This window comes from Rhinoderma darwinii, chromosome 4 (genome assembly GCF_050947455.1).
Source record: "Rhinoderma darwinii isolate aRhiDar2 chromosome 4, aRhiDar2.hap1, whole genome shotgun sequence".
NCBI lineage: Eukaryota > Metazoa > Chordata > Amphibia > Anura > Rhinodermatidae > Rhinoderma > Rhinoderma darwinii.
The window spans coordinates 282,382,217-282,404,523 of record NC_134690.1 but is presented as its reverse complement, the minus strand read 5'-3'; the positions used below and the strand labels follow the sequence as shown (position 1 = coordinate 282,404,523).

The window sequence follows — 22,307 nt, the reverse complement described above, 5'->3', positions numbered from 1 at the left end:
CCCTGGCTCAGAGGGTCAACCAGTCTGACGCTGCCATAGTAGTACCCCTCACCTCACCTCTAGAACCCGACCTCAAGTTACCTGACCGGTTCTCAGGGGACCGTAAGACTTTTCTCTCCTTCCGGGAGAGTTGCAGACTTTACTTCCGTCTAAAACCTCACTCCTCAGGTTCCGAGAACCAGCGGGTGGGTATCATTATATCCCGACTCCAGGAAGGGCCCCAAGCGTGGGCCTTCTCCTTGGCTCCTGACGCCCCTGAACTTTCCTCCGTCGATCGTTTTTTCTCTGCCCTCGGACTCATTTACGACGAGACTGACAGGACTGCCTTGGCCGAGAGTCATCTGGTAACCTTACGTCAGGGTAGGAGACCTGTTGAGGAATACTGTTCTGATTTTAGGAAGTGGTGCGTAGCTTCTCGGTGGAACGACCCGGCCCTAAGGTGCCAGTTTAGGTTAGGATTATCTGATGCCCTGAAGGATCTGCTTGTTAGCTACCCCTCTTCTGACTCCCTAGACCAGGTTATGGCCCTAGCAGTACGACTTGACCGATGTCTCAGGGAACGTCAGCTTGAACGTTTCAATGTTTTCCCCTCTGACTTCCCTGCGATTCCCCCCGAGGTCCCGTCTCCTCGCTCTTCCACGGAAGACTCGGAGGTACCTATGCAACTCGGGGCCTCCATGTCCCCTCGACAACGTAGAGAGTTCCGCAGGAAGAATGGTCTCTGCTTCTATTGTGGGGGTGACAAGCATCTACTAAACACCTGTCCCAGGCGCAAGAATAAGCAGCCGGAAAACTTCCGCGCCTAAGTGATCATCGGGGAGGTCACTTGGGCGCACAGGTATTTCCCGTTAATATGAAACGCAATAACATTTTGCTTCCCTTTCAGGTCTCGTTTGCTGGCCGGTCTGCCACTGGCAGTGCCTTCGTGGATTCTGGCTCATCTGCTAATATCATGTCTGTGGAATTTGCTATGTCTCTAAAAATGCCTTTTATTGATTTGCCTTATCCTGTCCCGGTAGTGGGTATCGACTCCACTCCTCTTGCTAATGGTTATTTTACTCAGCATACTCCTGTTTTTGAACTCCTTGTTGGCTCCATGCATTTGGAGCAGTGCTCTGTACTGGTGATGCAGGGATTAGCGTCCGATCTGGTATTAGGTCTTCCCTGGTTGCAGCTGCATAATCCCACGTTTGATTGGAATACTGGGGATCTCACCAAATGGGGTAGTGAATGCCTGACATCATGTCTTTCGGTTAACTCTATTTCTCCCCGTGAGGAGGTAAACACGCTACCTGAGTTTGTTCAGGACTTCGCTGATGTGTTTTCTAAGGAGGCCTCCGAGGTGTTGCCCCCTCATAGAGATTACGATTGCACCATCGATTTGGTACCTGGTGCTAAGCTTCCTAAGGGTAGGATATTTAATCTTTCATGTCCTGAACGTGAAGCTATGAGGGAGTATATCCAAGAATGCCTGGCCAAGGGTTTTATTCGCCCCTCGACTTCTCCTGTAGGTGCTGGCTTCTTCTTCGTGGGGAAGAAGGATGGTGGTCTTAGGCCGTGCATTGACGATCGGAACTTGAATAAGGTCACAGTAAGGAACCAGTATCCCCTTCCTTTGATTCCGGATCTTTTTAATCAGGTTCAGGGGCCCAATGGTTCTCTAAGTTCGATCTACGGGGGGCATATAACCTTATCCGCATCAAAGAGGGGGATGAGTGGAAGACTGCGTTCAACACGCCCGAAGGTCATTTTGAATACCTGGTCATGCCCTTTGGGTTGTGTAATGCCCCTGCCGTCTTCCAGAATTTTATTAATGAAATTCTGAGAGATTACCTGGGAAATTTTCTTGTAGTGTACCTTGATGACATACTGGTGTTTTCCAAGGACTGGTCCTCCCACGTGGAGCATGTCAGGAAGGTCCTCCAGGTCCTCTGGGAAAATAATCTGTTTGCGAAAACCGAAAAATGTGTGTTTGGGGTACAGGAGTTACCATTTTTGGGTCAAATCCTCACTCCTCATGAATTCCGCATGGTCCCTGCCAAGGTTCAGGCTGTGGCGGAATGGGTCCAAATTGCCTCCCTGAAGGCGCTACAGTGTTTTTTGGGGTTCGCTAACTATTGCAGGAGATTTATTGCCAACTTCTCGGTCGTCGCTAAGCCTCTTACGGACCTCACTCGCAAGGGTGCTGATGTCCTCCACTGGCCTCCTGAGGCCGTCCAGGCTTTTGAGACCCTCAAGAAGTGCTTTATCTCGGCCCCGTGCTGGTTCAGCCCAACCAACGGGAGCCATTTATTGTGGAGGTTGACGCGTCCGAGGTGGGAGTGGGGGCAGTCTTGTCCCAGGGTACCAGCTCACTCACCCACCTCCGCCCCTGTGCTTATTTCTCTAGGAAGTTTTCGCCCACGGAGAGTAATTATGATATTGGCAACCGCGAACTTTTAGCCATTAAATGGGCTTTTGAAGAGTGGCGTCACTTCCTGGAGGGGGCCAGACACCAGGTAACGGTCCTTACTGACCACAAGAATCTGGTTTTCCTAGAATCTGCCCGGAGGCTTAATCCTAGACAAGCTCGATGGGCGCTATTCTTTACCAGATTTAACTTCTTGGTTACCTATAGGGCTGGGTCCAAAAATATTAAGGCTGATGCACTGTCACGTAGTTTCATGGCCAATGCTCCTTCTGAGGAGGATCCTGCTTGTATTTTACCCCCTGGTATAATCGTTTCTGCCACTGATTCTGATTTAGCCTCTGACATTGCGGCTGATCAAGGTTCAGCTCCCGGGAACCTCCCTGGGAACAAGCTGTTTGTCCCCCTGCAATACCGGCTAAGGGTACTCAGGGAAAACCATGACTCCACACTATCTGGTCATCCTGGCATCTTGGGTACCAAACACCTCATTACCAGAAACTATTGGTGGCCTGGGTTGCCTAAAGACGTTAGGGCTTACGTCGCCGCTTGTGAGGTTTGTGCTAGGTCCAAGACCCCTAGGTCCCGACCTGCGGGCTTACTACGTTCTTTGCCCATTCCCCAGAGACCTTGGACCCATATCTCCATGGATTTTATCACCGATTTGCCTCCATCTCAGGGCAAGTCGTGGTGTGGGTGGTAGTAGACCGCTTCAGCAAGATGTGCCACTTTGTGCCCCTTAAGAAACTACCTAACGCCAAGACGTTAGCTTCTTTGTTTGTTAAACACATTTTGCGTCTCCATGGGGCCCCAGTCAATATAGTTTCTGACAGAGGGGTACAATTTGTTTCCTTATTTTGGAGAGCTTTTTGTAAAAAGTTGGAGATTGATCTGTCCTTCTCCTCCGCCTTCCATCCCGAAACTAATGGCCAAACGGAAAGGACTAATCAATCCCTGGAACAATATTTAAGGTGTTTCATCTCTGACTGTCAATTTGATTGGGTCTCATTCCTTCCCCTCGCCGAATTTTCCCTGAATAACCGGGTCAGTAACTCGTCAGGGGTCTCCCCGTTTTTCTGTAATTTCAGGTTTAATCCAAGGTTCTCCTCCGTTTCTCCTGGTTGTTCCAATAATCCCGAGGTAGAGGACGTTCATCGGGAACTGTGCACAGTCTGGGCCCAGGTTCAGAAGAACCTAGAGGCGTCCCAGAGCGTACGAAAGATTCAGGCTGATAGAAGACGTTCTGCTAACCCCCGGTTTGTCGTCGGGGATCTGGTGTGGTTGTCGTCTAGGAACTTGCGCCTTAAGGTCCCGTCCAGGAAGTTTGCTCCCCGATTTATTGGGCCTTATAAGGTCATTGAAGTCCTCAACCCTGTATCATTCCCTCTGGAGCTGCCCCCATCCTTTCGCATACACGACGTCTTTCATGCCTCCCTCCTTAAACGCTGCTCCCCGTCCTGGTCCCCCTCGAGGAAACCTCCTGTTCCCGTTCTCACCCCTGAGGGGGTGAAATTCGAGGTGGCCAAGATTGTGGACAGTAGGATGATCCAGGGCTCCCTCCAGTACCTGGTCCATTGGAGAGGATACGGGCCGGAGGAGAGGACTTGGGTACCTGCTCGAGATGTTCACGCTGGGGTATTGGTCAGGAGGTTCCACCTTCTCTTCCTCACTAAACCGGGTCCTCTTAGTAAGGGTCCGGTGACCCCTCATAAATGGGGGAGTACTGTTAAGGATCTGCAAGGCACTACGTCTGTGGATACTCCCAGGATTAATCAGTCGACACCTGAGGCCAGACCTCTTAGACTGACACCGGCTCCCACCAATCAGGGTGGCAGGCTCAGGAGTGGGAGAGCCTATCGCGGCCTGGTCAGTCGGAGTTAGCTCCGCCCCCTGTCCATTTATACCTGCCGTTTTCTCTTCCTCATTGCTTGTTATTCTTCTTGGATTCCTGGCCCCACTGCTGCCTTGCTCCAGCCTGCTTCTGCCGTGCTTCTGCCTTGCTTCAGTTCCCGCTTATCCTGCTTCGCTCTGCCCCTGGCTTGCTTCCTGCTCCGCGCTCTGCGTTTGTATACTCCACTACATCCTGATCCTGACTGGCTCGTTCACCACTCCGTTTCCTCACGGTGTTCCGTGGGCTACTGCCCCTTCCCTTGCTTGTTCCCTGTTTGTATCCCCTTGCACTTGGTCAGCGTAGGGACCGCCGCCAAGTTGTACCCCGTCGCCTAGGGCGGGTCGTTGCAAGTAGGCAGGGACAGGGCGGTGGGTAGATTAGGGCTCACTTGTTCCCTTCACCTCCTTCCTGCCATAACACTGGGCGTGCAGTCCCTGGGGTCTGTGGCTAGAGAGGCGGGGGTGATGGTGTCTGTACAGATAGACATGTACAAGGAGGTGGACAGGGCGAGGTTTGATGACTAAGCGAAGGGGGAGGTCTATGGCTGCTTTGAGGGCCACTTGGGGGCTCATTTGAAAATGGAGGTGAGGGAAAAGATATGGAAGTATGAGTATGTGGAGATGTTTTACCTGCTCCCTCTTTAAATATTTTTACCTCGATAAGGGTAAGTGTGTCGAGAGCAAGAAGGAGGAGGAGGAAAAGCTCCATTATGGTTTAATCCCTCAGATGTTCATCAATTGGCTCCAAACGTTTGCCAGTTTGGAGAGCGTTATCGACAAGAATGCACCGGAAAAATTGTTCTTCCCTTTTCTGCTATATGGACGCTATAGGTGAGGAGCACAGGGTTTATGGGCGACAGACGAGGTTCAGATATGATCGATGAGCATACAACTCGGAGGTTATACAGAGCTGTGCACATGACACCTACCATTGATTTAAATGGGTATTTCCATCCACAGGATATGCCATTAATGTCCGATATATGCGGGTCCCACCTCTAGGACCTGCACCAATCTCAAAAATCTGGCCCCCCTGACCCCATCCTACCTTTTGCTCTGTCACAGGGTTTTCTGCAAACATCAGAGTGAGTTTAGCTACGCAGTTTCAGTAACTTCCATAGAAGTGAATGGGAGTTCCTGGAAACAGTGTAGCTCAGCGGGCTTCGAGTTCCAGAAATAGCGTAGGTCACTGTGGTATGCTGTTTACTTAATTTCTATTTATTTATCATGAAGATCCAGAATCAGCGTAGCAAAATGAGCATCAGGGGGTCCTAGTCTAGAAATAGGTACGGGTCCAAAAGCTGGGATCCGCATCTATCGCACATTTATGGCATATCCTGTGGATATGCCATAAATGTCTGAGATGGGTATACCTGAATTACATTTAGAACTAAATACTAAACATTAGAAATGAATGCAGAGTTTTTACTTTTTTTTTTTTTTTTAATACTAATCTATTAGTTGTTTTGCAACCATGAATGATGGTAAACAAGTTTCTGTGCCTGCATGAAAAAATACAAAATTTCCCATGTAGACTGATAATAAAACCAATATATAAAAACAAAACCCACTAGCAGATAATTTAAAACACAGTAAATGAATTATTGCTGCTTTAACAGAACAGTTTCACATGGAAAACAAAATTATAGGTTTTACACTACATTGCTTTTTATCTTCAGCTTGTGTGTAAAGAGGTTGGAATGTTTAAAGATATCCCATTGACTGTTTCCTGTCCATTGTCACCTTTCTCCTTCCATCCACAGATCCTCACAGAAAGTAATAAACCACCCCCACAACATACAAGACAGTCACTGGCAGAAAACCTATTTTCACACACATTATTAAGAGAGATGCGAAAAGACCTACTTAGTAAATTACAGTTATAAATTTAGTATACAATCACTTTCTCCTACAGTTATTCAGCAAAATAAACGTCAAAAACAGTGATAAAAATGTGATGAATCTGATCTATATTTGTGTGTCAAAATTTAGCAGGGATATTTGGGGGCACGGGCTTCAACTGCAGTCTGTCAGATACACGGTTAGGGATGCTTTTGGAAATATATTATATTCCATAGTATATTTACAACACCTTTAATTTTTTTGATGCAATAGTAAAGTATATAAAGTAATAGTATAGTATATATAGTATAGTACAGTATATGTTGATTGTCCATGCCCAGAAATTTATATTAACGTGCTGTACAGTGCGTTAAGCCCAAAGAAAAATCAAACAGCATATAATAAAATATTCTTAGTGTCTTCTTTGCAATCCATGACTTTCAGAAAAAGGATTTAAATGTAAAATTTGACCAGGTGTTATCCTTACTTAATTGTTATTGGGTCTGACACACCATTTCCTCACTGCAGCTAGTCTTTGATAAAGGTGCAAACATTTGGAGATTTGCATAAAGTACATCTGACTTGCAATTAACTTCAGAAGATTATCACAGTGTGGAGACTACACCAATCAAACTCCTTATTGACCAACATCAAAGGAAACCCTAACCAATCACTGCTCTCTGACTCTATTAGTGATGTCACCACACCATGGCCATGACTATTTATTGGAGTGTAAAGCAATGTAATGTTGATTAGATAGACCTGTGCTGCTAAGGTCAAGTGGATTTACTATCTCCAAATACATTATCTACTGATCACACAAATTTGACAGTGTTTTGATAAGAATTTTGGACCTGCGGAGAACATTTCATTTGTGGCAGAGGAACTACACTTGTGGGATGAGTTTAAGTGTAACTGAGAGTTGTGGAAAGAATTTACAGTACCGAGTAGATCATCTTCTCAGTGCAGTGGAAAATGAGCTTCAAGCTGGCAGTGAGAAGGGGGATCCAACTGAAAGAGAGCTCAAAGTATCTTTGGAGGAGCAAGACCTTTGGTCGAGGTTCAAGGAGCTTACCAATGAGATGATTGTCACCAAAAATGGCAGGTAAGACTTACACTATGGTCACAAAAATATTTTGACAATGTTTATCCACTATAATATAAATGTTACAGTATATTGAGACTGGTAATGTTGACATCAGGCCTAAGTTTAGTTTTTTTGCTTGTTTTTTGTTATGTTGACTGTTATTGCTGCTTGTATACATGCCCTATTTTTAATAATAATTCACTGTGAAATAATGTCTTGTAGTGTCTTTCAAAAGTATTAACATATACAATGTTTGGGGGGAGGAAATACTAAAATACATGATATATATAATGTAATATAAAGCACAAAAGTAATTTGATACTGTGCTTTATATTACATTATATATCATGTATTCTGGCATTTCCGCTCCAAACAAATTTCTTCAGAATTTCCATTAACTATTGAACTTCAAATTATGCTTAGTTATTCGGGAAGTTAACACAGATGTATTAATTACCAGATTATTTCTCTGCAGTAAAATGGTTATAAAACATAATAATAATAATAATAATAATAATTATTATTATTATTATTGCTATATAGTACAACTATTTTTACGTTTTATAATTATTAGTAATATATTTAGAATTTTATATAAAGTCATACAAATAAAAAAGAAAATAAACTGAAAGGGTGCTATAATGCAATATACGAGACAGTAAATGTAAGGATCAGCATTCTTTATGCTTAAAGCCAACCATACACATGAGATAGCTGTCATCTCAACAAATATTCGGCCAACAGGTATGTCTCACAACTCTTCAATAAACATACATGCTTGGATTGGCCGAGCATGCATGTTTATTTCAATGGGGAGAGGGGAATACGCCGCTGTCAGATACCTCTGGCAGTGGCTTATCTCCCACAGAAACAAAAAAAATCATCATTTTAAAATAAATTTTCCCATTGAGTATTGTAGTTATCATTGCAAAAATCCATCCTAACAATGACTTCACATTGCTCTATCTGTCCACCAATAATATTTTTTTGGGGGAAAATAACATTAATTCAATAGAAATAAGGTCAGTAGTAAATGTTAGATACAGATAGTACTTCTAATTAGACATAGAATAAGACATAGACTTACATTACACATCTTCGTCTTATAACACAGTGCTTGATTTCTACATATTCATTGTTTCATAGTATATATTGATCTTTTAAATTTTTTTTATTAAAACTGTTGCATTTTAATTTGTCCCTTAGTTTTGTAAAAATGTTAAGTGCACAGAGACCTAATTATTATGAAACCGGCATGGAAATGTACCTTATTAAAAGGTAATTATAATTAACTTTATTTTAAAAAATTTATGGTACAGCCACACATTTCTTTACATACTAACCATAAAATAGGGGTGAGCAGGAGATAAAATAATGATGGAATGAATACATTAAAAACATACAATCAAAAGGTTCTGATAGGTAAATATGGCCGGCTGTCTATAGCCTATGTCCATGTATATCTGAGCACTCTATAAAGATGTATAGAAAGATAAACCGTCTTGCTTCAGTAGCAAAGTAATTAAAGTTACTTCACAACAGATGAGTTGTTTGACCCCAAATTAAAGACAAAAGGAGACACTGAGCTCAAAGGAAATAAACGGGGGAGAATAGTTCATTTCCTTTCTAACGCCACCTTTTAAATGACTTTATTTGTCTTTGGATAAAAAGACACAGATCGATAGATCCCACCCACCCATGGAGAAGGTAAGCCGACTGTTGACTAGTGTGACTATACATACTGTTTTAGATCTAATCTTTCCTTAACTGTACATTATAGGACTATTAGTACATTAACTGTTAATGCTAAATAAAAAATGTATATGTATATTTTTTAGGTCTATACAACATAACTACACATATTTTATTGTATTTTAGGCGAATGTTTCCTGTGCTAAAAGTGAGTGTGTCGGGACTAGACCCTAATGCTATGTACACTTTCCTGCTGGATTTTGTGTCAGCAGACAACCACCGGTGGAAGTATGTAAATGGAGAGTGGGTTCCAGGAGGAAAACCTGAGCCTCAAGCTCCGAGCTGCGTCTATATTCATCCAGACTCCCCAAACTTTGGAGCCCATTGGATGAAAGACACCGTTTCCTTCAGTAAGGTTAAACTCACCAACAAAATGAATGGGGGAGGCCAGGTAACATTATTTAATACTAATAATAAAAATAATGATAATAATAATAATTAATATAATAACTGTACATAACTTTGCCATTTCTTGTAATGATGGTTATTAATTATTTAATTATTTTTCCAGATTATGCTAAATTCATTGCACAAATATGAGCCCAGAATTCACATAGTAAGAGTTGGCGGACCCCAAAGAATGATCACCAGCCACTCTTTTCCAGAGACACAATTCATAGCTGTGACTGCCTACCAGAATGAGGAGGTATGTATCGCAGAGAATATTTTTCACCCATGAACTTTGCTGCTACTAACTTATTATTACATATTTACACTTTTGCATCATAAATGTCTGCCCATAGCAATTAATGAGAGTCCACATTAATTTTTCCACTGCAGTTTAGATGAAGGCTGGAGACTAGTTGCTATGGACAACCTAGACAGTTGTCCTCTGAGGCAGTTTTCATATATTTAACACTTTACATTGTGTTTGCCTGTGTGTATGGAATGTTTAATGTCAGTTTCAACCAGGACTGTTCCATAGTATAATACACTACAGCACTCAGATATTAACCATATAAGCTGTGGGAGAATATAGATTACAGGTTATAGATATTATTCAGGTGGGGTAAATATTCTTTATGTATTAAGAGATGTTTTATATATTTTTTTTATTTAATGTCTGTGCTTATAATTTCTTTGTTTATTTTAGATTACCGCTCTTAAAATAAAGCACAATCCCTTCGCCAAGGCTTTTCTGGATGCTAAAGAGAGGTATGGCATTTATTTCATTCTGTACGGATTTGGGGCATATATCAGAAACACAATCCATATTTGTAACAGCTTGAATTACTTTATTACTCCTAATACTTCCACATTTTGGGCAGTTTGAACAAAGGCTGAATATTTTTTTCTCCAGTTCTGTATATTTTCAAAATTCTAGAAATTTTATTTTGACATAAAAAACAGAGACAAAAGTGAAACAAACCATGCCATCAAGAACCATCTCGAGACAAACAACATATCCAGATGCATATACTATAGTGAGGGAGTAAGACAATGAAGGCACATAACAGGATACTTATGAGTAATGTGACATAGAAGTGTGGACTAGTAAGTTCAGTCCAGTTCTGTATATTTTTATATTATAACGAATTTTTCTACTCGTATGGCCTTGCGGCATGAACGTGAGGACATGCCACTTCTACTGGGGGTCGTGCATTCTTCCTATTCTTCCCTCTGTGACTCATATCCCTATTCTCTCTAAACACTCACTCAATTGTGTCAGTGGTAGAGCAGCTAACAGTTCATTTATGTGCAGCATCTGCCTGGACATTCACCCTGCTAGTCAACAAAAGGCAACACTAACAATAAAAAAAGTCACCCAGAAACAGAGCCCAGAGGAATGTATTATTCCTAAAACAGCTGCTGTACAGGTGTGTTTGGTAGAGTACAAAAAAATAAAAAATAGAGATGACTGTGGGAAGTATTGGTATAACCCTTAGGGTATGTTCACACGGGCTATTTTCGGCCAATTTTCGGGCCGTAAATGGACTGAAAAATGGCTGAAAAATCGGAAGCAGAACGCCTACAAACATCTGCCCGACAGGGCGTTTTTATACACCTCATTTTCAAATAACAGAGCGTAAAAAGACACCCCGTAAAAAGAAGTGCATGGCACTTCTTGAGACGTTTTTGGAGACGTTTTTCATTGACTCCATAGAAAAACAGCTCCAAAAACTTCTGTAAAAAACGCTGCGAAAAACACTTGTTTGATTAAAAAACGACTGAAAATCAGGAGATGTTTTCCCTTGAATACTAGTTTTTGGTTAAGCGTATGAACAAAGCCTTATCTATTTTCTCACCAGTGCAGCAGGCCCTGTATTCTGATTATTAGTGGTGATACCAGTAGTCTGACCGACATCAATCACATAATGATGCCATGTCCCAGTGAACCCCAGTGAAACCTCTTTAAGAATATGTTGTAAACCATGGTACTGGATTTGTGATGCTTTGTAAAAATATAAATTCTAAAAACATTTTTTTCTGTTCTCAGAAGTGACCACAAAGAACTTCTGGAGGAAGCCATAGATGGTCAGCAAGGTTACTCACAAAGTAAGTTGTATTATACATTAGCTCTGAGCAAGAGGATACATTTTATGACTATATATACTGAATGTTCAGCTCTATGTATTAAATTTTATAGGAATGTTCACATTTAAATAATTCATTTATTTGTTACTTTAGTAGGTAGCTGGCTCATTCCTGGCACTGGGTCATTATGCTCTCCTGCAAATCCTCATTCTCAATTTGGGGGACCGATAGCCCTGTCTTCTCCTCATGGCTGTGATCGATACGCCTCTCTGCGAAATCACCGGACAGCTCCATATCCAAATCCATACTCTCACAGAAACAATTCCCCAAGTGAGTTCCCAAGATAGAAGAGGGTACAATTTATTTTCATTTAATGATTATTTAAGGGAACCACACTTTACAATTCTCTTTCACATATTAAATATATTCTTGTTTAAGCAATGGTTTATTAGATCTGTTTTGGTTATTTACACCATATTTAAGAGTATTTATTTAGACAAGTAGAACCTGCCAATCTGATGTCTAATGTAATATAAACCTAGGCAACCAGCCTATACAAGTCAGTAGGCACTGGGGTCCTTGATTCGAATTTGACCATGGACAACATTCCCCTGTATTTATTTGGGTGTCCCTTCAGTACTCCGGTTTTCTCACACACACGCAAAAAAAAATAGATCACACAAATATTCATAGGTTAACTGACTTGATATAAAATTATCCCTAGTTTGTATGTTTTGTGCTATTTGTTTCTTTGCTGACTATTTTTCCCCCCTCCTGATTTTTAGCAACTATACAAGATAACTCTTCTTCCTGTCTGTCTGTGCTCCAGTCGCATGATAACTGGTCTAGCCTTCAGATGCCTACTCATACAGGAATGCTCCCAATGACCCACACCACAGGAACCTCAAATGCTTCCAGGTAATATCTATCTATCTATCTATCTATCATTCCCATTTTAACCTTTCTGTAACACATTTTTATTAGTTACCCTAATTATATATGTATACTATGCATTATATCTTGGATCCTCCCCCAGTGAGAACCATTTTTACGCTTTCAACACTCATATGTAAGCTTTTTCTTCATTTTGTTTATTTACTCTTTTGATGTGAACTTTGCTGTGTATCTTCTTTTTCTCTTGTGTGCATTAAATACTTTTTGCTTTTATCCTACATTGGGGACTCTACATATTTTTCAGAGTGCTCACCCTTACGCATTTCTAATCACAACTCAAGAATTGCAGAATTATATTGGCGAGCATTATATTTAATAATATTTCTTTGTAAATAAAATTGTAAATTATGTCTCTATTGTTAAATATGAGAAAAAGAAATACTAGCCTTTAGAACCTGTATATGACCACTGGCATGCTGGCATGTGCTCTTATATGGTCATGCATGGTCATGGAAGTCTATTCGAATTCTAACACCCTTACAGTAGAGAATATAATATGTCAATATAGTCATTTATAAGACTGTAATTACAACTATTGCCATATGATGCAATGTCCTGAATAAATTGCTAATGGTAACAATTTTATTTTGCAGTCAGTATCCAAACTTGTGGTCTGTGAGCAACAGCACCATCACTCCAATGTCTCAGTCTGGAGGAATTTCCAATGGATTAGGTTCACAGTACTTAAGAGGATCTACAGCTCATTACTCATCTCTTTCACATGGAGTACCCTCACCATCATCAGGTTCCCCATTATATGATCAAGGGGCAACTACAGATATTGTAGACAATCAATATGAAGTCACAAGCCATTCTAGGTTATCACCATGGACACCAGTTCCACCAACTTCAATATAAAGTAACACCTTATATGACTGTATGAGAAACAGCCATGTATTATGACATGGTTCTTCAAGGCCAGTGGAGGACTTGGAGAACTCAGGCACTGTATTCTTTTTTGAAGTACAGAACCATGTTGTAGACAGTGATATAGATGGGCAGTCAAAATACAGATTTTTCAGTGAGGACCTGTAAACCTACTGTATATAAAGACTGAAACCAATGTGACTCTTCTTCTGTGTTCAGGTTTCACATGCCCATTTTGTATTTCCTTTATTGCTTTGTAGATTTCATACAATGAATGCAACTACAACATATTGCTTTACAGACCCAGAGAGATATAGGTCGTGTACTAAAAATTATTTATTTACTGAAGTGAGATTTTTTTTTATTGACCTCTAATTAAAAAAAATCTCAAGATACTACAACTATTTATTTAATAAGTGTAAACCAAAATGTCTTATGAAATGTCTTATTTCTAGCAACTCCACAAATCGGTGAGTAAGAAACCTGTATTCGGGGTGTAACTATATGGGGTGAAGAAGTTGCAATTGCACCTGGACCCTGAAGCCTGAGGGGGCACACAAGACCCCTCTTTCTGCTATGAGGACACCAGTACTATAAATGATGCTTGATAGTTGGGAGTCCTGTTATAGATTTTGCATTATGGCCAAGGAGCTTCAAGTTACACCAATGCTTTTAATATGTAACTGTAAGGCCAAATGCACACGTTGCGTATTACGTGCGGATTTCCTGCTCTTTTTTTCCTGCGGCAAATCCGCAACGTAATACAGTACCAGCAAAGTAAATGAGACTTCATGTAATGTCATCTACACTTTGGAGAATTTTTCCGCATGTAAAGTGTATATTTTAAAGTTTGCAGAATGTCAATTTACCTTGCGCCTCCAATTGAGAATTGCATCTAAAAGTTTATTAAAAAGATGCACCAAAATCTGCAGCATAAAAAGGCACCTATTTCCGCATCAAAATGTAAAAACCGCACTTAAAAATGTACCAAAAAAATACACTATTATGTGCAGATGTTACCTGAGGAATTACCTGCGTTTACCTGCGGTTTTGATGTGGATTTTCTGCACCAAATTACGTAACGTGTGCATATAGTCTTAGGCTACATGAACACGTTGCATATTTTGCTGTGGAAAATACGCAGAAAACCCATACGCACAGAAAGCGTTTTTCGGTGCAGTTTTTATGTTTTGCTGCGTAAATAGCTGTGTTTTCATGCGGCAGGTTTTGCTGCGTTTTTCATTAAACTACAGGGATAGAATTCGCAAACAGGATCGCAAGATAAATTGACACGCTGCAGTTTCGAAAATACACACCGCGGGTCAATTTACGTCCCCAAAAATACTGCGGTGTGGACATGAGATTGCCTGAAATCACATAGACTTTTCTGGTACTGTATTACGCTGCAGTTTTGCCACAAAACCACACATAATACGCAACGTGTGAATTCGGCCTCAGAGTTCAAAATTTGTCTCTACTCCACTTTACTTTTTCCCCTCTCAGTATTCCCTATAACAAATAAAACAGATTGATAGTAAAAACAAATAGATTAGATGGTCATTGTACAGCATAAGATTTTCAGAGATTATGTAATTATGCTTTTACATTGTAAATGTTACATTCATTTTTGTTACCGTTTGTTCTATGTTGTAACATTTGTGTGTTTTCAGTGTAATTATTCAGTGTTTTGTTTGTCAGTGCAACTGACTTAGGTATTGTATTTATACTTTATGCAATGTCAAAGTTTTCTTTGTATTTCTGTACATATGTTAATGTATGCTGAATGACAATCAGATAAAAAGAAAACATGAAGGAAGCACATTGTAATGTGCCAGTAAATTATTTCTCATTCTCAACTATAGGACAAGCTTAAAGCTTACCTAACGTTTCACGTGACTTTTGAGAATAAGGGCCAGTTCACATCAGCGTTGCCGTTCCGTTGAGGGGTTCAGTCGGAGGTTTCAGTTGACTGCGCTATTGATTCTGTCAAAATGATGGAACCCTGTCACAACGGTGACAAACGGAAACCATTAGCTCGGTTTCCGTCACCATTGAGTTCAATGGTGAGGGAAACGGAAGCTAACGTTTCAGTTTGCCTTTCCGTTAAGGGGTTAACCCGACGGAAAAAACCTCAGACGGAACCCCTCAGCGGAAAGAAACGCTGATGTGAACACAGCCTAAGCTGTCATATGTGTGAACATGAGGAATAACACTATTTCTGGTCATTATATGACTTTTATTCTGCATTTTTATCAGTTTTCCCCTCTGCAGGCTCTATCTCTAACTGTTAGTTATCCTTGAGCTTGTGGGTGCAGCTACCTGCTACCATGTCTTCTGAACGCTGCACACATAGAAGAGGAGAATCCTGCTCTCCTATAACTACCTATCATATACACACACACACACACACACACACACACACACACACACAGACACACACATATATATATATATATATATATATAAAAAAGCTGCAGCAGCGTGGAGGACACTATACACCACTACAGTAGCGGAGAATCCAGCACTGTGGTGATCTTACCAGCAGCCTGTGTCTCTCTCACTCTGTTCCTGCTTCCTACCCATGCTCACCTCCCCTCTCCATAGACGTGTATGCAGAATCTGTTGCTGACTCACACACTCTGTGGTCCTGCCTCCTCCCCTCTCCATAGCCTTGTATGGACAGGTAGTGAAGAGACACCCCCCCCCCACCTCACACAACCTGTCAATTCCTTTTTGTAACCAGGAACGGAGATTGCTTGACAACAGGGGGTGGATAGCAGGTACATGAGGGGAGACACCTAGTGGCAGTAATGCCACACTTCATTTGAATCGATAAAGCTACTAAATTTTACCAGTATGTACATTACAAAGTTGATTTATATCAGGTATACTATTAGATTAGCATGAGTTGTTTGAAAAGTCAGACTCCATTTAAAGGCCAAAATTTTTTTTATAGTATAAAAAACAAGACTTGAATAGTCAGTGTAGAAGCTTTGACACTACATGTAGTTCTAAATTTTGCAGTGTCAGAAAGGTTTGACTTAAAGCAGTTGTCTGGTTTAGAAAACCCATTTGCATATACTCTATTAGGAAATTTTAAGTTAATAGAGCCCCTCTCTATATGAATATCTGTTCAGGATCCTCATCTCTTGACCAAAGCATTATTCATGCAACCTACTGATTTGAATGGGTAAAGCTTAATTTACCCCATGGTGGCGCTGCAGGGAAATTGAATGCATACTGCCAGCTTTGCCCTCAGATTATAGCTGATCGCTGGGGTCTTAGTAGCGGGACACCTTGTGATCAGCTTATTTTCAAGAAATAATGCTCGGCACTCACCCTTGAAGATCAATCGCTACTCTTTATTTGCAGATTCAGGGGGAGGTTTCAAATGGGAGAAATGCACATAGCAGTCGGCCTTCGGCCATTTCACGTCCCCCAGATGCTTTCTCAAGGCCATCAGCAGTAGGCCGACTGATATGTGCATGTCTTCCATTTGAAACCTGTCTCTGAAGCTGCAAATAAAGAGCATACGATTCATCTTTAACCCCTTCCCGACATTTGACGTATCCATACGCCAAAATCGGGTAGGGGAAGTATGGAGCGGGCTCACGCAGTGAGCTTGCTCCATACGATGACGGTGTCGGCTGTATGTTACAGCCGACACTTCAGAGTAACTAGCGGCTTCGCGCTCGAGCGCGATCCCGCTAGTTTAACTCGTTAAATGCTGAGGTCAATACTGACCGCAGCATTTAAATCGTCAGAATGAGGGGGGCGACCCTTTCTAATAGCTCATCGCACCCCCCGCAACGCAATCGAGGGGGAGGCGATGGTTGCTATGGCTGCCTGGGGGCTTAATGAACGCCCCCAGGTCCGCCATCTTTGTACACCTATTAAGCCTTGCCTCCGGCAGGGCTTAATAGGTGCATGTCAGAATCACGATATACTGCAATACATTAGTATTGCAGTATATCGTACAAGCGATCTAACGATCGCTGGTTGAAGTCCCCTAGGGAAAACCCTTTTCCCATTTTCCCCCTAGAGCATAGTAAAAAAAAAAAAAAATAAACATAATTGGTATCGCCGCGTCTGTAAAAGTATGAGCTATTACAATATATCATTATTTAACCCGCACGGTGAACGCCGTAAAAAAATGAAAAATTGTAAACGCCAGAATGTCTATTTTTTTGGTCACCTAATCTCCCACAAAAATGAAATAAAAAGTGATCAAACCGTCGCATTTACACCAAGATGGTATTATTAAAAACTACAGCTTATGCCGCAAATAATAAGCCCTCATACCACTTAATCGACGGAAAATAAAAAAGTTATGGCTCTCGGAATTTTCCGACACAGGATAAATTCTTTTTTACACTTAGGTTTTTACATGTAAAAGTAGTAAAATATAGAAAAAACTATATATATTTGGTATCGCCATAATCGTATTGACCCACAGAATAAAGTTAACATGTTATTTTAATTGCACAGTGAATTCCGTAAAAACAACGCGCAAAAAACCATGGAGGATTCGCTGTTTTTTTCATTTTCTACACCAAAAATAATTTTTTTCCCGTTTCCTAGTACATTATACGGCAAAATAAATGGTGCTACGAAAAACTACAACTAGTCCCGCAAAAATCAAGCCCTCATAGGACTATATAGACGGAAAAATAAAGACGTTATGGCTTCTGGAAAGTGGGGAGGAAAAAACGAAAATGAAAAGCTGAAAGTTGTTTACGACGGGAAGGGGTAAGGGGTTAAGGGTGAATCCTGTGCATTATATCTTCTTTGACACCATATTGGAGGTGAAACTTTGCACGCACAGAGCACTGCTCATACATGCAGCTGAAGCACCACAGAGCCCAGCAGTAAATACATCCCAGAATTGTTGCCACAGAGTTGAACAGTTCCAACCACAATCTTCTTGCGCTAAGAAACCCGTCTAAAAAGTAGGGATTGCAAATAGCAGACAACCCATTTAAAGACAAAAACAGATAAAAACAAGGACATTTAAGCAAAAACACCGAAAAAGGCCATACTTACAAATGGACACAGCCAAGTCAGAAATGCAATCGAGGGGGAGGCGATGGTTGCTATGGCTGCCTGGGGGCTTAATGAACGCCCCCAGGTCCGCCATCTTTGTACACCTATTAAGCCTTGCCTCCGGCAGGGCTTAATAGGTGCATGTCAGAATCACGATATACTGCAATACATTAGTATTGCAGTATATCGTACAAGCGATCTAACGATCGCTGGTTGAAGTCCCCTAGGGAAAACCCTTTTCCCATTTTCCCCCTAGAGCATAGTAAAAAAAAAAAAAAATAAACATAATTGGTATCGCCGCGTCTGTAAAAGTATGAGCTATTACAATATATCATTATTTAACCCGCACGGTGAACGCCGTAAAAAAATGAAAAATTGTAAACGCCAGAATGTCTATTTTTTTGGTCACCTAATCTCCCACAAAAATGAAATAAAAAGTGATCAAACCGTCGCATTTACACCAAGATGGTATTATTAAAAACTACAGCTTATGCCGCAAATAATAAGCCCTCATACCACTTAATCGACGGAAAATAAAAAAGTTATGGCTCTCGGAATTTTCCGACACAGGATAAATTCTTTTTTACACTTAGGTTTTTACATGTAAAAGTAGTAAAATATAGAAAAAACTATATATATTTGGTATCGCCATAATCGTATTGACCCACAGAATAAAGTTAACATGTTATTTTAATTGCACAGTGAATTCCGTAAAAACAACGCGCAAAAAACCATGGAGGATTCGCTGTTTTTTTCATTTTCTACACCAAAAATAATTTTTTTCCCGTTTCCTAGTACATTATACGGCAAAATAAATGGTGCTACGAAAAACTACAACTAGTCCCGCAAAAATCAAGCCCTCATAGGACTATATAGACGGAAAAATAAAGACGTTATGGCTTCTGGAAAGTGGGGAGGAAAAAACGAAAATGAAAAGCTGAAAGTTGTTTACGACGGGAAGGGGTAAGGGGTTAAGGGTGAATCCTGTGCATTATATCTTCTTTGACACCATATTGGAGGTGAAACTTTGCACGCACAGAGCACTGCTCATACATGCAGCTGAAGCACCACAGAGCCCAGCAGTAAATACATCCCAGAATTGTTGCCACAGAGTTGAACAGTTCCAACCACAATCTTCTTGCGCTAAGAAACCCGTCTAAAAAGTAGGGATTGCAAATAGCAGACAACCCATTTAAAGACAAAAACAGATAAAAACAAGGACATTTAAGCAAAAACACCGAAAAAGGCCATACTTACAAATGGACACAGCCAAGTCAGAAATGCTGATGAAGGCGAGTGAGCAGGTGCTTTAAATAATAATAGCCACTCCCACTAGTCTTGAGGGGAGTGGTATGTGGTGCATGGGAGGTGTAGTAAGAAATAATAAATAAATAGTGTATGTGCAAGTGTAATAATGTAAGTGAAATATAGGGGGCAGTAATGAGTAAAGTGCCTAAAAAATAAATGAATAATGGGATGCAAGTGTGTGAAACATGGAGGGATAGTGTGTAAGTCATGAGGCGCAACATGTCTAGCCAGGTAGAAGCCTATTTGTGACGCCTTGATAATTCATAGAGCGGGCTACCCTGCTTGCTAGGCCAAACAACAACACACCATGCTCTCCCAGCATCAAAGACCTGGCTGTGTCCAAAAGAAGCGAATATAAGTAATAATGAAAAATACCTGGGGTATTAGTGATCATTTTGGCCAAAAGGACGCAAGCTCGCAATCCACGACAAGGATCCCCAGACTTGCGAGTCCCTAACTGGAGCGAAAAGCTCCTGATGTACAGACAAAAACAGATAAAAACAAGGACATTTAAGCAAAAACACCGAAAAAGGCCATACTTACAAATGGACACAGCCAAGTCAGAAATGCTGATGAAGGCGAGTGAGCAGGTGCTTTAAATAATAATAGCCACTCCCACTAGTCTTGTGGGGAGTGGTATGTGGTGCATGGGAGGTGTAGTAAGAAATAATAAATAAATAGTGTATGTGCAAGTGTAATAATGTAAGTGAAATATAGGGGGCAGTAATGAGTAAAGTGCCTAAAAAATAAATGAATAATGGGATGCAAGTGTGTGAAACATGGAGGGATAGTGTGTAAGTCATGAGGCGCAACATGTCTAGCCAGGTAGAAGCCTATTTGTGACGCCTTGATAATTCATAGAGCGGGCTACCCTGCTTGCTAGGCCAAACAACAACACACCATGCTCTCCCAGCATCAAAGACCTGGCTGTGTCCAAAAGAAGCGAATATAAGTAATAATGAAAAATACCTGGGGTATTAGTGATCATTTTGGCCAAAAGGACGCAAGCTCGCAATCCACGACAAGGATCCCCAGACTTGCGAGTCCCTAACTGGAGCGAAAAGCTCCTGATGTACAGACAAAAACAGATAAAAACAAGGACATTTAAGCAAAAACACCGAAAAAGGCCATACTTACAAATGGACACAGCCAAGTCAGAAATGCTGATGAAGGCGAGTGAGCAGGTGCTTTAAATAATAATAGCCACTCCCACTAGTCTTGAGGGGAGTGGTATGTGGTGCATGGGAGGTGTAGTAAGAAATAATAAATAAATAGTGTATGTGCAAGTGTAATAATGTAAGTGAAATATAGGGGGCAGTAATGAGTAAAGTGCCTAAAAAATAAATGAATAATGGGATGCAAGTGTGTGAAACATGGAGGGATAGTGTGTAAGTCATGAGGCGCAACATGTCTAGCCAGGTAGAAGCCTATTTGTGACGCCTTGATAATTCATAGAGCGGGCTACCCTGCTTGCTAGGCCAAACAACAACACACCATGCTCTCCCAGCATCAAAGACCTGGCTGTGTCCAAAAGAAGCGAATATAAGTAATAATGAAAAATACCTGGGGTATTAGTGATCATTTTGGCCAAAAGGACGCAAGCTCGCAATCCACGACAAGGATCCCCAGACTTGCGAGTCCCTAACTGGAGCGAAAAGCTCCTGATGTACAGACAAAAACAGATAAAAACAAGGACATTTAAGCAAAAACACCGAAAAAGGCCATACTTACAATTTGACACAGCCAAGTCAGAAATGCTGATGAAGGCGAGTGAGCAGGTGCTTTAAATAATAATAGCCACTCCCACTAGTCTTGAGGGGAGTGGTATGTGGTGCATGGGAGGTGTAGTAAGAAATAATAAATAAATAGTGTATGTGCAAGTGTAATAATGTAAGTGAAATATAGGGGGCAGTAATGAGTAAAGTGCCTAAAAAATAAATGAATAATGGGATGCAAGTGTGTGAAACATGGAGGGATAGTGTGTAAGTCATGAGGCGCAACATGTCTAGCCAGGTAGAAGCCTATTTGTGACGCCTTGATAATTCATAGAGCGGGCTACCCTGCTTGCTAGGCCAAACAACAACACACCATGCTCTCCCAGCATCAAAGACCTGGCTGTGTCCAAAAGAAGCGAATATAAGTAATAATGAAAAATACCTGGGGTATTAGTGATCATTTTGGCCAAAAGGACGCAAGCTCGCAATCCACGACAAGGATCCCCAGACTTGCGAGTCCCTAACTGGAGCGAAAAGCTCCTGATGTACAGACAAAAACAGATAAAAACAAGGACATTTAAGCAAAAACACCGAAAAAGGCCATACTTACAAATGGACACAGCCAAGTCAGAAATGCTGATGAAGGCGAGTGAGCAGGTGCTTTAAATAATAATAGCCACTCCCACTAGTCTTGAGGGGAGTGGTATGTGGTGCATGGGAGGTGTAGTAAGAAATAATAAATAAATAGTGTATGTGCAAGTGTAATAATGTAAGTGAAATATAGGGGGCAGTAATGAGTAAAGTGCCTAAAAAATAAATGAATAATGGGATGCAAGTGTGTGAAACATGGAGGGATAGTGTGTAAGTCATGAGGCGCAACATGTCTAGCCAGGTAGAAGCCTATTTGTGACGCCTTGATAATTCATAGAGCGGGCTACCCTGCTTGCTAGGCCAAACAACAACACAC

The 22,307-nt window shown here is 41.2% G+C and overlaps 1 protein-coding gene across 3 annotated transcripts; it reads left to right on the top strand.

The window, feature by feature from the left end:
• Positions 1 to 7,038: 7,038 nt before the first annotated feature.
• LOC142761132 (T-box transcription factor T-like) lies at positions 7,039 to 13,499 on the top strand. 3 transcript variants are annotated; one of them, XM_075864329.1, is made up of 8 exons: positions 7,039 to 7,244; positions 9,105 to 9,369; positions 9,490 to 9,624; positions 10,072 to 10,133; positions 11,416 to 11,474; positions 11,610 to 11,783; positions 12,239 to 12,371; positions 13,001 to 13,499. In XM_075864329.1, the coding sequence occupies exons 1-8, from the start codon at positions 7,039 to 7,041 to the stop codon at positions 13,263 to 13,265; spliced, it is 1,299 nt and encodes a 432-aa protein (XP_075720444.1). In that variant the 3' UTR covers positions 13,266 to 13,499. The 3 variants fall into 3 exon arrangements, with proteins under 3 accessions (XP_075720444.1, XP_075720443.1, XP_075720445.1); XM_075864328.1 differs by having other exon boundaries at positions 11,607 to 11,783; XM_075864330.1 differs by lacking the exon at positions 11,610 to 11,783.
• The last annotated feature ends 8,808 nt before the right edge of the window (positions 13,500 to 22,307 follow it).

Excerpts from the sequence above, each read along its gene's own strand:
- LOC142761132 (XM_075864328.1), top strand. The coding sequence starts at position 7,039 with ATGAGTTTAAGTGTAACTGAGAGTTGTGGAAAGAATTTACAGTACCGA. Across the intron at positions 7,245-9,104 it reads ATTGTCACCAAAAATGGCAG|GCGAATGTTTCCTGTGCTAA; the intron begins GTAAGACTTACA and ends ATTGTATTTTAG. Across the intron at positions 11,475-11,606 it reads TCAGCAAGGTTACTCACAAA|TAGGTAGCTGGCTCATTCCT; the intron begins GTAAGTTGTATT and ends TTGTTACTTTAG.